This window comes from Pelodiscus sinensis, chromosome 18, assembly GCF_049634645.1.
Source record: "Pelodiscus sinensis isolate JC-2024 chromosome 18, ASM4963464v1, whole genome shotgun sequence".
Taxonomy (NCBI): Eukaryota; Metazoa; Chordata; order Testudines; family Trionychidae; genus Pelodiscus; species Pelodiscus sinensis.
Genome location: NC_134728.1, coordinates 15,131,048 through 15,142,890, shown reverse-complemented (window position 1 = coordinate 15,142,890; position 11,843 = coordinate 15,131,048). Strand labels below are relative to the sequence as shown.

At 46.8% G+C, this 11,843-nt stretch overlaps 1 protein-coding gene across 2 annotated transcripts in view; it reads left to right on the top strand.

Moving 5' to 3' along the window:
* Positions 1–2,121: 2,121 nt before the first annotated feature.
* FAM210B (family with sequence similarity 210 member B) overlaps positions 2,122–11,843 on the top strand; it is a 25,634-nt gene continuing 15,912 nt past the window's right edge. Inside the window, exons 1-2 of one of the 2 annotated variants that reach the window (XM_075901163.1) lie at positions 2,122–2,749; positions 8,057–8,232. In XM_075901163.1, the coding sequence (XP_075757278.1) occupies positions 2,285–2,749; positions 8,057–8,232 (641 nt within the window). In that variant the 5' untranslated portion in view covers positions 2,122–2,284. The remainder of the gene's footprint in view (positions 2,750–8,056; positions 8,233–11,843) is intronic. The other variant, XM_014576693.2, reaches the window with a different exon arrangement.

Below are 11,843 nucleotides of genomic sequence, written 5' to 3'. Positions count from 1 at the left end.
TAAGTTACATGACCTAATACATTATATTCTAAAGGGACAATAATAATAATAAATCTAAACATTTAACAATCTTAACAAATAATAATAATAATAATAAGAATTAATAATAAATCTAAACACTAAGTTGTGGGGAACAAATTATAGGGAGTCACTTCCATTTGGAGGAATCATTTTCAATACATTAATATGTTATCCCTACAACGTACTCCCCGCCCGAAGCTGACTGACTCGGTCAGGGTCCAGTTGAGCTTGACCAAACACTCTGCAAGGGCATACAGCACCCAGAGAAAACCCACAAAATGGGGTCTGAAGCTGAAGGCCTGCAGAGTGCCAGGAGATACCCATGGTCCACCCTGTCAAAAACCTTCTCCTGGTCTAGGGTCATGAGAGGGAACGACAGACCGTCCCTACATCCAGGATCCAAGAAATCCTGGACCAAGAACAAATGATCAAAGATGCTATGGCCTGGAACAGTGTAGGTCTGGTCGTGGTGGATCACGTCCGCCAGGACGGACCACAGTCGCAGCGACATGGCTTTTGCTACAACCTTATAATCCATGCTGAGGAGCGAGATGCGACGCCAATTCTGAAGGTCGCGGAGGTCCCCCTTCTTCAGCAATAAGGCTGCCTGCACAACAGAGGGAAGACCCTGCTCTCTAAGAACTCGGCCCAGACGGTGACGAGGTCTGGGCCGAGGCCATCCCAGAAGACGCGGTAGAACTCCACAGTCTGCCCGTCCATGCCCAGAGTTTTGTTAACGGGCATGAGACGGAGGGCTTCTGAGAACTTGGCCAGAGTGAGAAGCAGCTCCAGCAGGTCCTGGTCACCCACACTGACCATTGGGAGCTCCGTCCAGAGCACCCTGCAGGTCTTGGCTTTGGTCGGATCCGGGGACAACAAACTGACGTAGAAGGCTCTGGCCCTTCCATGCATCTCCTCCGGATCCATGAGGGGGGGTGCCGTCCTCTGCCAAAAGGCAGGTGATGTGCTTTTTAGCCCTCCTCACTCTATGGAGTAAGCATGGCCTCCTGCTGACCTTGGACCCTTTACAAGCAGGGTACTGTTTTATTACTAACAGCTCTTCCTGCCTTTCTTCACCTGCTCTGCCCTCCTCCCTAGCCTGTCCTTCCTGTCTGCTTTTATAGTTTTAGCAGCAGGAGGGGTGGGGGGGTGGGGGCGGAGGGAAATGCTACTCACCCAGGCTACATCTACACTATAGGGTTTTTGCACAAAAACCTATGGAGCGTCCACACCTCAAGTGCGTTTTTGCATAAGTAAATTTACAGTAAATCAAAAGAACAGAGGGGTTTTGCAGTGCAGGTATTCCTCTATGAGGAATAACTCCTTTTTGTGTAAGAGTTCTTGCGCAAAAAGGTGTGTGTGTGGATGGGCAATGGGGTTTTTGCGCAAAAAGAGCCAATCGAAAAAAGCATAGGTGCTCTGGTGGCTATTCTGTGAATGACAATCAGAGCTTTCTTGTGAGAGAGCATCCATGCAGTCTGGACACTCTCTTGCGCAAAAGTGCATCACTTTTGCAATGTGCTTTTGTAGTGTGGACGCGCTCCTGCGCAAGAAGTTTTTGCGGAAGATCTCGTCCACAGAAAGCTTCCTGCACAAGAAGCCTGCTATGTAGACATAGCCCCAGTTAGCCCTTGAGCTGTATCTCTAGTCAGTTAATTACCACCTTCTGCCAAGTCCCTGTCTTGTGCTCTACTCCCCATTAAGGTGCAGGGAGAGCCAAGCCAGCTGCTGACTCAGCAGCACCCCCTCCTACATGTGCACAAGCCTGGCCTTTTTTGGCCTGATGCCTAATAGCCCTGCCAGCCTAGAGTAGGGTTGCCAGATGGTTTCAACAAAACTATGGGCACACTTGACATTACATCACAAACTACATGACATCTGATTTAGAAACTCTGGGACATTTATATTTTCTCAGTTTGTTTCCTGAATAGAAAGTGCAAATATTGGAGGGCCCAGTTCAAAACTGGACACCTGGCAACCCTAGTCTAGGCTGAGCTGGGCTGAGCCCGCCCCCATCTGCAACACGTTCCCTGGGGATTAAGCGGAGCCAAGAAGCCGGAGGCTGGGCTGGCTGCCCTGAGGGGGGAGGTGTCTTCTCGCTCCTCCGCGCCAGGGCCGGAGGGAGGAGGCTGCCAGGAGCTGCGGTCCTGCTCCCTCGGCCGGGGCGCTGTCCCTTTAAGGAGGAGTGTGCTTGGGTTGGGGCGGGCCCGGCCGCGGCTCTGGGCTGCTTCCCTCGCCGGGCTCGCGGGCCCCTGTTCCAGCAATGCCCTGGCTGGTGCACCTGGGCCCGCCTGGGGCAGGCCGGTGGCTGGGCTCTGAAGCGCTGCTCCAAGCCACGGTCCGCATCGCCTGGAGCAAGGTGGGCAGCGGCTGCCGCAGCCCGAGAGCAGCGGCGGGGGCCCTGCCGAGCCCAGGCGGCCAGGTGCGGGCTGGAGGAAAGGCTCCGCGCAGGAGGCAGCAGCGACCCAGCCTCCTGCAGGGCAGCAGCTGGCTCCTCCTGGCGGAGCGGCGAAACCCCCTCCGCCTCCTGCCCGCTGCTGCGCTGCTTGTCCCAGCTGATCCCGGCAGCCGGGCTGGCTGCAGCGCTACTGAGGCGGGTTATTTGCCCCCCCGCCAGAGTGTCGGCTACAAACAGCAGGTGCAAGAGGACGCTGCATGCAGCCATCTGCAGCCCCAGATAAGTCTGCAAGCAACTGCCAGCAACTTCCCCGGCAGCGGCTCCGGGAAGGTGGGTGTGGGTGACTCAGGCTGAGTCAGCAGTAACTTGCAGAGTGGGTTTAGCGTCGCTTCTCTGTAGCGTGTGTCCGGGTCCATAGGAACACGCCACCCAGGCTTCCTCGCCTCCAGTCCGTTCGTGCTTTGTCATGCGTGGGGTCTGGAGTGGGAGGACACTGCCCACTGAGAGGAAAAGAAGCTGTGTCTGGGCTAGCTAGATGGACCTAATCGGTGTGCTACATCGGTTCTGCCGTGTTTGGATCCCTCTACACCAGTGGTCCCCAACGCGGTGCCCAAAATATCTGGGCTGGCCCCGCCACCGGGCATGCGGCACATGCGTGGTGCCGTCCCAGGGCGCGTGGGCATCCCCTGCCCTGGGTGCGTGCCACATGCGTGGCCCCACCCCCAGAAGCGTGGCGTGTGAGCGGCCTGCCTCCGGATGCCCGACAGCCACGAAAGGTTGGGGACCGCTGCTCTACACTATGCACTTATTTCAAAACAAGCTGTTCTGGAATAGTTATTCAGAAATAGTTTATTTCGAATAGCACGTCTACACTGCAAGGAAGCCTCAAAATTAGTCCAAGGCAGGCTTTCCTAATGTAGATGTGCTATCTTGAGTTAGCCCCTCACCAGGGCCATTCTAGGTTATTCCACCCCAGTGCTTCCCGGGGCTCTATTTCAGAATAGCAATAGTGGAACGTCTACACACCTTATTTCGAAATAGCTATTTCAGAATAGGCGTTATTCCTCGTAGAATGAGGTTTACAGATTTAGGAATAAGCAGTCTGTTATTTCAAAATTATTTTGAAATAACAAAATGTCTGTGTAGACCAGTGGTCCCCAACGTTGCGTGGCTGCCGGGCGCCCGGGGGCGGGGCCACCCACGAGCCGCGCGCCCGGGGGTGGCACTGCGCATGTGCCGCGCGCCCGGGGCAGGGGCCGGCAACGCATCCCAGGCCGGCACCGCTCATGTGCCCTGGGGCCAGGGCTGGGGCCGCCCATGCGCCACGGGCCGGCCCTGTGCATGTGCCGCGCGCCCAGGGGAGGGGCCGCCTATGCATCCCGCGCCTGGAGCCGGCACCATGCGTGTGCCGCGCGTCGGGGGCGGGGCCAACCCAGATGTTTCAGCGGGCGCCCAGAAATCCCCCGGCGGGCGCCATGGCGCCCGCGGGCACCGCGTTGGGGACCACGGGTGTAGACGCTCACATTGTTATTTTGAAATAACACTAGTTATCTTGAAATAACGATGCCATGTAGATACACCCTTTCTGACCCAAATGGGTTAATTTTCTGCACCATCGTCAAAGTTTATTGAGGGAATAAAGGTGCCAAGGAGTCTCCTTTGGGGAGATGGCTTCACAGCAAGGTACAGGGAGGGAAATATTCTTATTCCATCCCATGTGAAGTTGTTTGTTGTTTTTTCAAATCTTTCTAGTTATATTGTTGTAATAGCTGCCAACTTGCGCAGACTAGACACATTTTTAAGAGGTAGTTTAAAAACAACTTCCTTTTTAAGAAGAATTGTGTCCTAGTCTGCACACACTGGCTAAAAACATTACTTGTTGTCAAGCTCCTGAAGTTTTTGTATGATAGGTTTTAGGAACAAAAGGTGTTGAAGCAGAGAAGAGAGTTGGGTGGGGGAGTGTGCGCACATATATTCTTATTAAATACTGGAGAAGGAATCTCATTTCCTGCAACATGCTGACTGCATACTTTGAATTTTATAGAAGATTGCAAGTACCCCAGTAGTGACTATTAAGAAACAAGAGAAAATGGATGACATTCAATTGGAAAGTTTAGGCTGAATGTTCCAGACAGTGATGTCAGTTAGCCTGCAGAATAATTTCCCCAAGATGTATGAAAAAGGCCCAGTCACTTAGGATACTTAAAACTGGGTAGGGCAATTAAAACTGTACTGAGGTTGGGGACTAAAGGCCTCTTCCTTATTTCAGTTCAAAAACAGAGTATGGAAGTGCTCCTTAGTTAGCTGCACCTATATTTTCAGTGTTCAGTACATGTAACTTTAAAAAATATAGGAGTGGCCTTGGTTAGAAATACAACATGAGCGTGTTCAAACAAAATGTGCAATGTTTTAAAATTCCATAATTTGTGTGAAATGTATGTGAGTGTCTGGAATTTTTCTCTCTCTCTCTTTTGGTGTTCGTGTGTTGGGTTTTTTTTTTTTTAACTTGTTTGTGCCAGGATTGCTAAATGTGAAGGTTCAGCTCCAGGTTAATTTTTATGGCCTAGTTAGTTATAAACCATAAATAACACATCTCTTTGGTTTTTCAGAGGTGCTTTTCATCAGTAAGGACCAATCAATGGGGGTTCCAGTGTGCAGTGCCTCTGAAAAATAGGAAATGATGGATCTAATTTTTCTGTTTTAACCAGAAATGCTGCAGATAGCAATGCCTTGAGAACTGAATGAGAGCCAATGACCATTACTTAAGCTCTTGACACAAGCTTCTTTCTCTTCTGCCTCAGACCACCCACAATCTGCATGTTATTAGCCATATGTATTTTTCTTTTATTAGATATAACAATCTTATTTCAGACCCTTCTTCAAGACCCTTTCTTATTCTTAATACAGTTTGTTTTTCTTGTAGGCATTGCTAAGGAACATATAACTACAGATGCTTGTGTCTCATGATTTTTTTAATTCATTGCATTTCTGCGGGATGGATTCTAAAAGTAAACACTCAATTTTCTTGTCTCAGAATAATAATCTGAAATAAAATTTCATGAATATGGATCTGCCCTCAGTGCGGCCCCAATTCATCAATCAGAGATATGACCAGGATTGAGTGCCTTTGTTCTGGTGGGTTGATTTCTGGTCTAACAGGACTCCCTGGGACCAAGAAAAATAGATGAAAGGGGGCCGTAAGCCCCTTACTAAAACTTGGGGAGATGGGTTGGTTGGTTAGCTCCCAGTATCAAAAGGAAGGGTCTATGAGAAATCAGTATCCTGAGACTGACAGCCCATTGACAATGGGAAGATGCCAATGTTCTGGGTCAGTCTTATTGGCCTACCCACCCTGTCAATCAGGGAGTGAGGAGGCTGAGAAGAGTCGCATTCTCTTTGCAAAGTGAAATTTTCTGGGTCAGACAGAGTGGGGCTGAGCTAAGCAGGCATGTGCCTGAGCTCAGCTGGGGAACAGAGCTATGCCAGCCAGAGAAAGCCAGACACACAGCCCTGGAGCAGATTCATGCTGGGAGCAGGGTTGCAGCCACAGAGTCAGAGGGGTCAGAGAAGCAGCCCAGGAGCTGGAGGCAGAGCAGCAGAGAATAGAGCTGGAGCATGCTGGAGCTGTGGGTGTTGAGCAGCAGGGGGGATCCTTGGAGAGAGGCCTAGCACAGGGCGACTAAACCACCCAAGAGGCCTTGCAGGCCAGACTGGGGCGGGGGAGGGTCTGACAGTTGGGAGAATAGTTCTACCACCCAGAGCAAGTATCTGAATTTCAGCATCCTTGTGCTACAGCCAGGGCCTCAGGAGGCCTGGGGCCTAAAAGGAACAGATTGTGAACTGCCCTTACATCTCAGAGACAGTTTGTGAAGACTCCATGCCACAGAGCAGAGTAACATGGGGTTGAGTCCCCAGAAATCCTGGGGCCAGCTTTGTTGTGGTTATGAGGACTCTTCCACACAGGAGAACGGAAGGGGAGGCCTGTTGGTAAAAGAAGCGGGAGCAGGGACTCAGATCCTTTCACTAACCCATTTTATCAGGGTAGTATAAAAGCCAGGAAAATGTCTCATAATAACAGGACTATTCCCCCACGTATGTAGACTTTCTAGCAGAGAAGTTATAGAAAAAAATTGTTCTCTCAGCTTTCTTTACTAAAAGTAGAATACTGGGCATGACCATACTGGATATTGATAATAAACAGTGGCTAACATGGCTTAATCTCTTCCTCACTGCCAATACTGGTTCAAAAACTGCCTCAATATAGTCTAGCGCCCTAGATTAGTAAGAGCAAAATTGAAAGAAATAGAAGCCACTTGCACTACAGGAACATACTAAATCTTAGATCCTGTGATTTTCATTTTGCCAAGCTGGCTTTGATAAAATTAACCTAGAGATACTAAGAATCCCTTCCAGACTGTATGAGATGCCCTTTAGCACTGTAAATTGAAAGAATATACAGTAGAATGTGGAGCTTAGCAGAGCCCACTTATTGGCAGTCTGAGAGAATGAAAAGACGGAATGGGCAAAGGAAACTGAAATACTCTCCCCTCTGTTCAGGTCAGGATTTGAGAAACATTGACTGGTGGGAAGCATCAAGTGGCACTGTCTCTGCTGTAGATAAATAGTGGGCTCCAATCTCAGTGGGTAGCAGACGAGCATCACTACTTATATAAATCAAAGAGAAGGGAATCCTTTTGTCTGTCCAGTTGTCTGGGTCCCAAGGTTTTCCCTTTTGCCTTGGCCAACATTTCCTCCGGGGTTAAGGCATGACTGTGTCAGATTTAGAAGCAGAGGCATACCAACTGCTTTGTGTGCCCGGTTAGTATTTGGCTGCTTTGAAACATACTTTTAATATGACAGTTCTATTTTTAAACCTTATTCTGTTATAGAAATGCCAAGAGAAATGAAGTGGGTTCCCCAACGGTTATGACAGAAATCTATTTGTGAGATCAGGCTGCCAGACCAGTGCTAGTGTATCTGCATTTGCTGCTGCTGCTACCGCTGCAGCGGCATTTTTACTACAAGAGAACTGTGCTGCTTGTTTCTACCAAGCTATGTTAATAATCCCCACATTCCTTCTTTTTTTGTTGCTAATGCACAGAACATGATTTATAAGAGCTTATAAATGTTGAGCCTTATTCAGGGTTATTTTAAGCTGACTTCTGTCAAATGTGCTTTCTGGGTTATCAATCACTTGGTGATACAGTGCTCTTTAAGGATCTGTGTCAGGTGGCTGAGACCTGAGGTAAAAAGCTGAATTACTCTAGTGAAAACTAAGAATCCTATCCTACAAGTGACTGTGTGGATGGAGCTCTACTTGAACTGAGTCAGTTTCAGGATCATATTGTCTGTGGTTTTTGTAATGGAAAAATTTGCCCCAGCGCTGGGTCCACACAGAGCTCAATGCACCCCTTAAGGTGGGTTAATGGCTCAAGTGGCCATTCTTTCATAGAGTAAATTACACCTAATCCTATGCATCTCTGTTTGCCCCACTATCTAAAGAAGCTGAGAACAGCACGGAGTAGAATCTTGTGGTTTGTTTTGTTTCTCAACAAGAAGCGTGATCAATTAACTGGAACCTGGACACTGTGTGTCATGTGAGTGTTCATTCTAAATCATCATTTTCTTTTTGTACAGGACACAAGTAGATCCCCTGGAAAGGAGATCACAGATCCAAGTGATGAGGATGAGAAGAAACCCAACAAATCCCAGCAGCTGAAAAAAGTTTTTAAAGAATACGGTGCTGTAGGGGTTTCATTCCACATTGGAATTTCATTAATGTCTTTGGGAATATTCTACTTGGCTGTTTCAAGGTATGGTTTCGCTTGAAGACTTTCTGGGCTTGGGTAATCTTGTATATAATATATCAAGCAGGCATGGAATTTTTTAGTACTATTTAACTTCTGAGGCTAGTCAGGGCCCAATATTGTGTCAGCTCTGTATGCAGAAGTCTTATGGCATTCAGTTGAAAATCCGTGTATGAAGCGGTTGCTGATTTGGGACCAGTCTGTATAGAGACAAACAAAAGTAGAGCTGCATTTAAAATGTACCTTGCTCTCCACTTGGGGGCATGAAGGATGGGGAATGTGCCCGTGCAGCCATCCAGAAGGGAGTTTATGTTCATGTTCTGGAGACAGGCTATTTTAATGAAACACTGGTGTGGTCTGTGTAGATATGAGAGCCATGCTGTGTGCTGGAGCAGAAGATTTTTGTGTGTTTAATTCAGTATTTCTCAAAGTGTTCCCCGGACCCACTCGGAGAGAGCTGCTAGAGGGCTGCTCCGATTTGTTTACGTACTGGCTCTGCAGCCACAGAAGGCTCCCATTGGCTGTGGTTCTCCGTTTGCAGTCAAGGGGACCTGAGGGAAGCAACGTGACCCGGGCTGTTGCTTCCTGCATCTCCCCTTGGCCGAAAATGGCAAACTGCAACCAATGGGAGCTGTGAGGCTCTGTGGCTGCAGAGCCCGGAGGTAAACAAATAAGAGCGGCCGGGTAGCAGCTTTCTCAGAATGGGTCCACGCACCACTTTGAGAAACACTGTTTTAATTTGAATATAAATCAGATAAAAATAGAATTGTATCCAAAAATAAAGTGAATGTCTTCAGGGCTGGATTTCCAATTGAGTACAGTAGGCACATGTGGAGGAGCACCAGGGTTCCAGAGGTGCCTAAAAATTAAGTGGGTTAAAGTTTTTTTTTTTTCCTTCCTTCCTCTCTCTCTCTCTCTCCCCTCCCCTCCCCTCACCTTACCGAAAACTTGAAGGCCATCTGTAGGGGGGAGGGCAAAGGTACTATGCCTAGGGGCACAGTAAGTGTAAATTCAACCCTGACTACCCTGGAGATCTACTCAGGACCTGCATGCAGTAAAGGAGAGCAAAAGAATATCTTAGGCTGTTCCTTCAAAGAATTTTGCTAAAACTGCCGAAGGAACAGAAAGATGAAAACAAATACAGGATTGGATTTAAAAAAAAAAAAAAGACAGCCATGGAGGGGGGAGAGAAGTGGCTTTTGGTGGGCTCCTGTCCTGTTTTTAGAAATGTACATAATTGTTTACAGGAACAGAGCACATGAGGGCAGCACTGCACAAACGTAACTCCAGCATTACAAAACAGTTAATGCACCATTACGGTGAAAGCACAGCAAAATTCAATCTTTTTTTGTGTATGTTTGACATTTAATGTTGGGGTTTTTTAAGCTTTTAGTTTTTAACTATTTTAATGTTTATGTTTGTGGGGAAACAAAGGGAGAGTGGGGCTAGGGTAGCCCTGCCAGCAAGGCTGCAAGGGGCTCCTTATGTGGTTGAGAGGTCTGAGATGAGGGCACAAGGTGCAGGAGAGGCTATGATCCTGGCTTGGCAAAGCAGAGATCTTCTGCCAGAGCCGTAAGGAGGAGGAGTCCCCCACTACGGGGTGATGCCATCCAGCTACTGAATGGCTCCTGCCCAGGGATGACCCCTGTACTCCTTGCCAGGGAATGAGTCACCAGGGCTGCAGAGAGCTCTCTGCACAGCTGTGGAGCCAGTGAAGTCAGATTCCTGCAGGTGCACTTGCCAGCTGTTGATGGGATGTTTTGTTGTTGATGATTTCTGTGGCAGGTGAAATTGACATTTACCAGTGGCAAAGGAAGTAAATCAAATCCTGCTAGCTCTAATTGTATATGGCCAAGTACAAACATTGTAGTGAGGAAAAGTGGACAATTGCATTGTCGTTTGGGAAACATTCCAGAATGTAAAGCCTATTCTAGCAGGGTGGATTGATTAAAAAACCCCACATTGATGTAAATCAAGTTTCCCACTGATACATCTTCACTTTTTTTTTTTTTTTCAAACAATGGTGCAAATCTGATCACTAAAACATGCTAACTTACAGCATTTTTTACAACATCTAAGAGGGTATAATTTGTGTAATTTTTTTTTTAAGATTGTACATAATACTTATTACCTGTGTCAAGCTGTAGATGCAGTAGCAGTACGTTAGGAATAGTAAGAACTAGGGATGTGAAAGTGTAACCGTGTACATGGTTAACTGATGAGCCTGGGTTCATGGATTAACCTTCATGGTTACATACAGGCTCTTTGTCCACGTGGGGGAGCTGGCTCCCAGGGGATGCTGCGGGGGAGCAGGTGGGAGCCAATGCTTGTGGAGAGCTGGCTCACTGCCAGCCAAGACTCTGCTTAAAGTGTTTTAATTTTGGAGTAAGCCCTACTTAAAATAACTATATGATGGGGTTCCTTTGGGAAAGCTGAGTTATGCAGAAGTAAAATAGGAAAACACTTATGGCATCAGCATTATGGTCTGTGACCATGATGTTCCAAAATAAGGGGCATGTAATATAAAATAAGAAAATGACACTTTGTGACCACTGGCAACTCTAGATTTATCTTACTGTAGCTTTCCGTATGTGATAAGGTTCTAAACCTAGTTAACTAATCAAGCCATAAAGATTAGGTAGGCTAAACTTTTTTCTAGCAACATCCAACATAGCAAACCGCTTGGGAATTTACTTGTTAAATCACACTTGTACTAAAAGACAGTCTTGAAGAATGATGCATTGCATAATTGATCCACATTGTTCTTCGGACATAGCCACATCTTCGTCCACATCATTTTCTCCCAATAAGCAGTTTTCCTTATGATGTTTCATTCTTACAGCTAGATGCTGCATCGTCATCTTGCACTGCTTACACTTGACACATTTTCCTTTTTTACCCAGGGAACAAATTTCTTCAAATTTCTTCCCAGTTACGGTCTCTCTTACACCCGGAAGCTAAGAAGTTTTTTTGTGGCAAAAGTGTAGAGACTGTAGAAAGCTATGTATGTGCTGAATAATGTCTTCCTTTTTCCTTTACATCCACTCCCATGTTCCTTTCTATGCTGCTTCTGTCTTTAGACAGTGTCTTAACTTGGCCTGGGTTCACCACCACATTAGCACAGAACAAAAACAATCCTATGCAGCCTGTGTCTGTCTTTGCACATGTTTCTCAGCAGACTAACAGAAATTGAAAGCCCAGAACTTTCAAAAAGCAAGAGCTGGTTGTTAGGCTGGACAGACTAGAGCCATTAAATCATTTTTATGAGACTGCAAGTGTATGTGTGGCATGTTTACAATAAAATTGAATTGTAACTGTTATTTTTAAATGAGAAATTTAGTATTTTATTGATGAATTACATTTTTAAAACTATTTTTTTTCCTTAAAATTCATGGAATTTTATCCACCCTTTATTCTAGACAATTGAAAATAGTTGTGGCTTGTGTGTTTGCAATGTGTGCAGGACTGATTGATGGCAGGAGTAAAAGACAAGTCCCTCTTTCTTTCCTTTGGTCTGTTTTTACATGAGTGATTCTGCATTCAAGCAGCCTTCTTATTCATTCATTAGTGAACTTTCAGATTTACGTATGGGAATGTTGTTGTCTTACTCTGTCAGA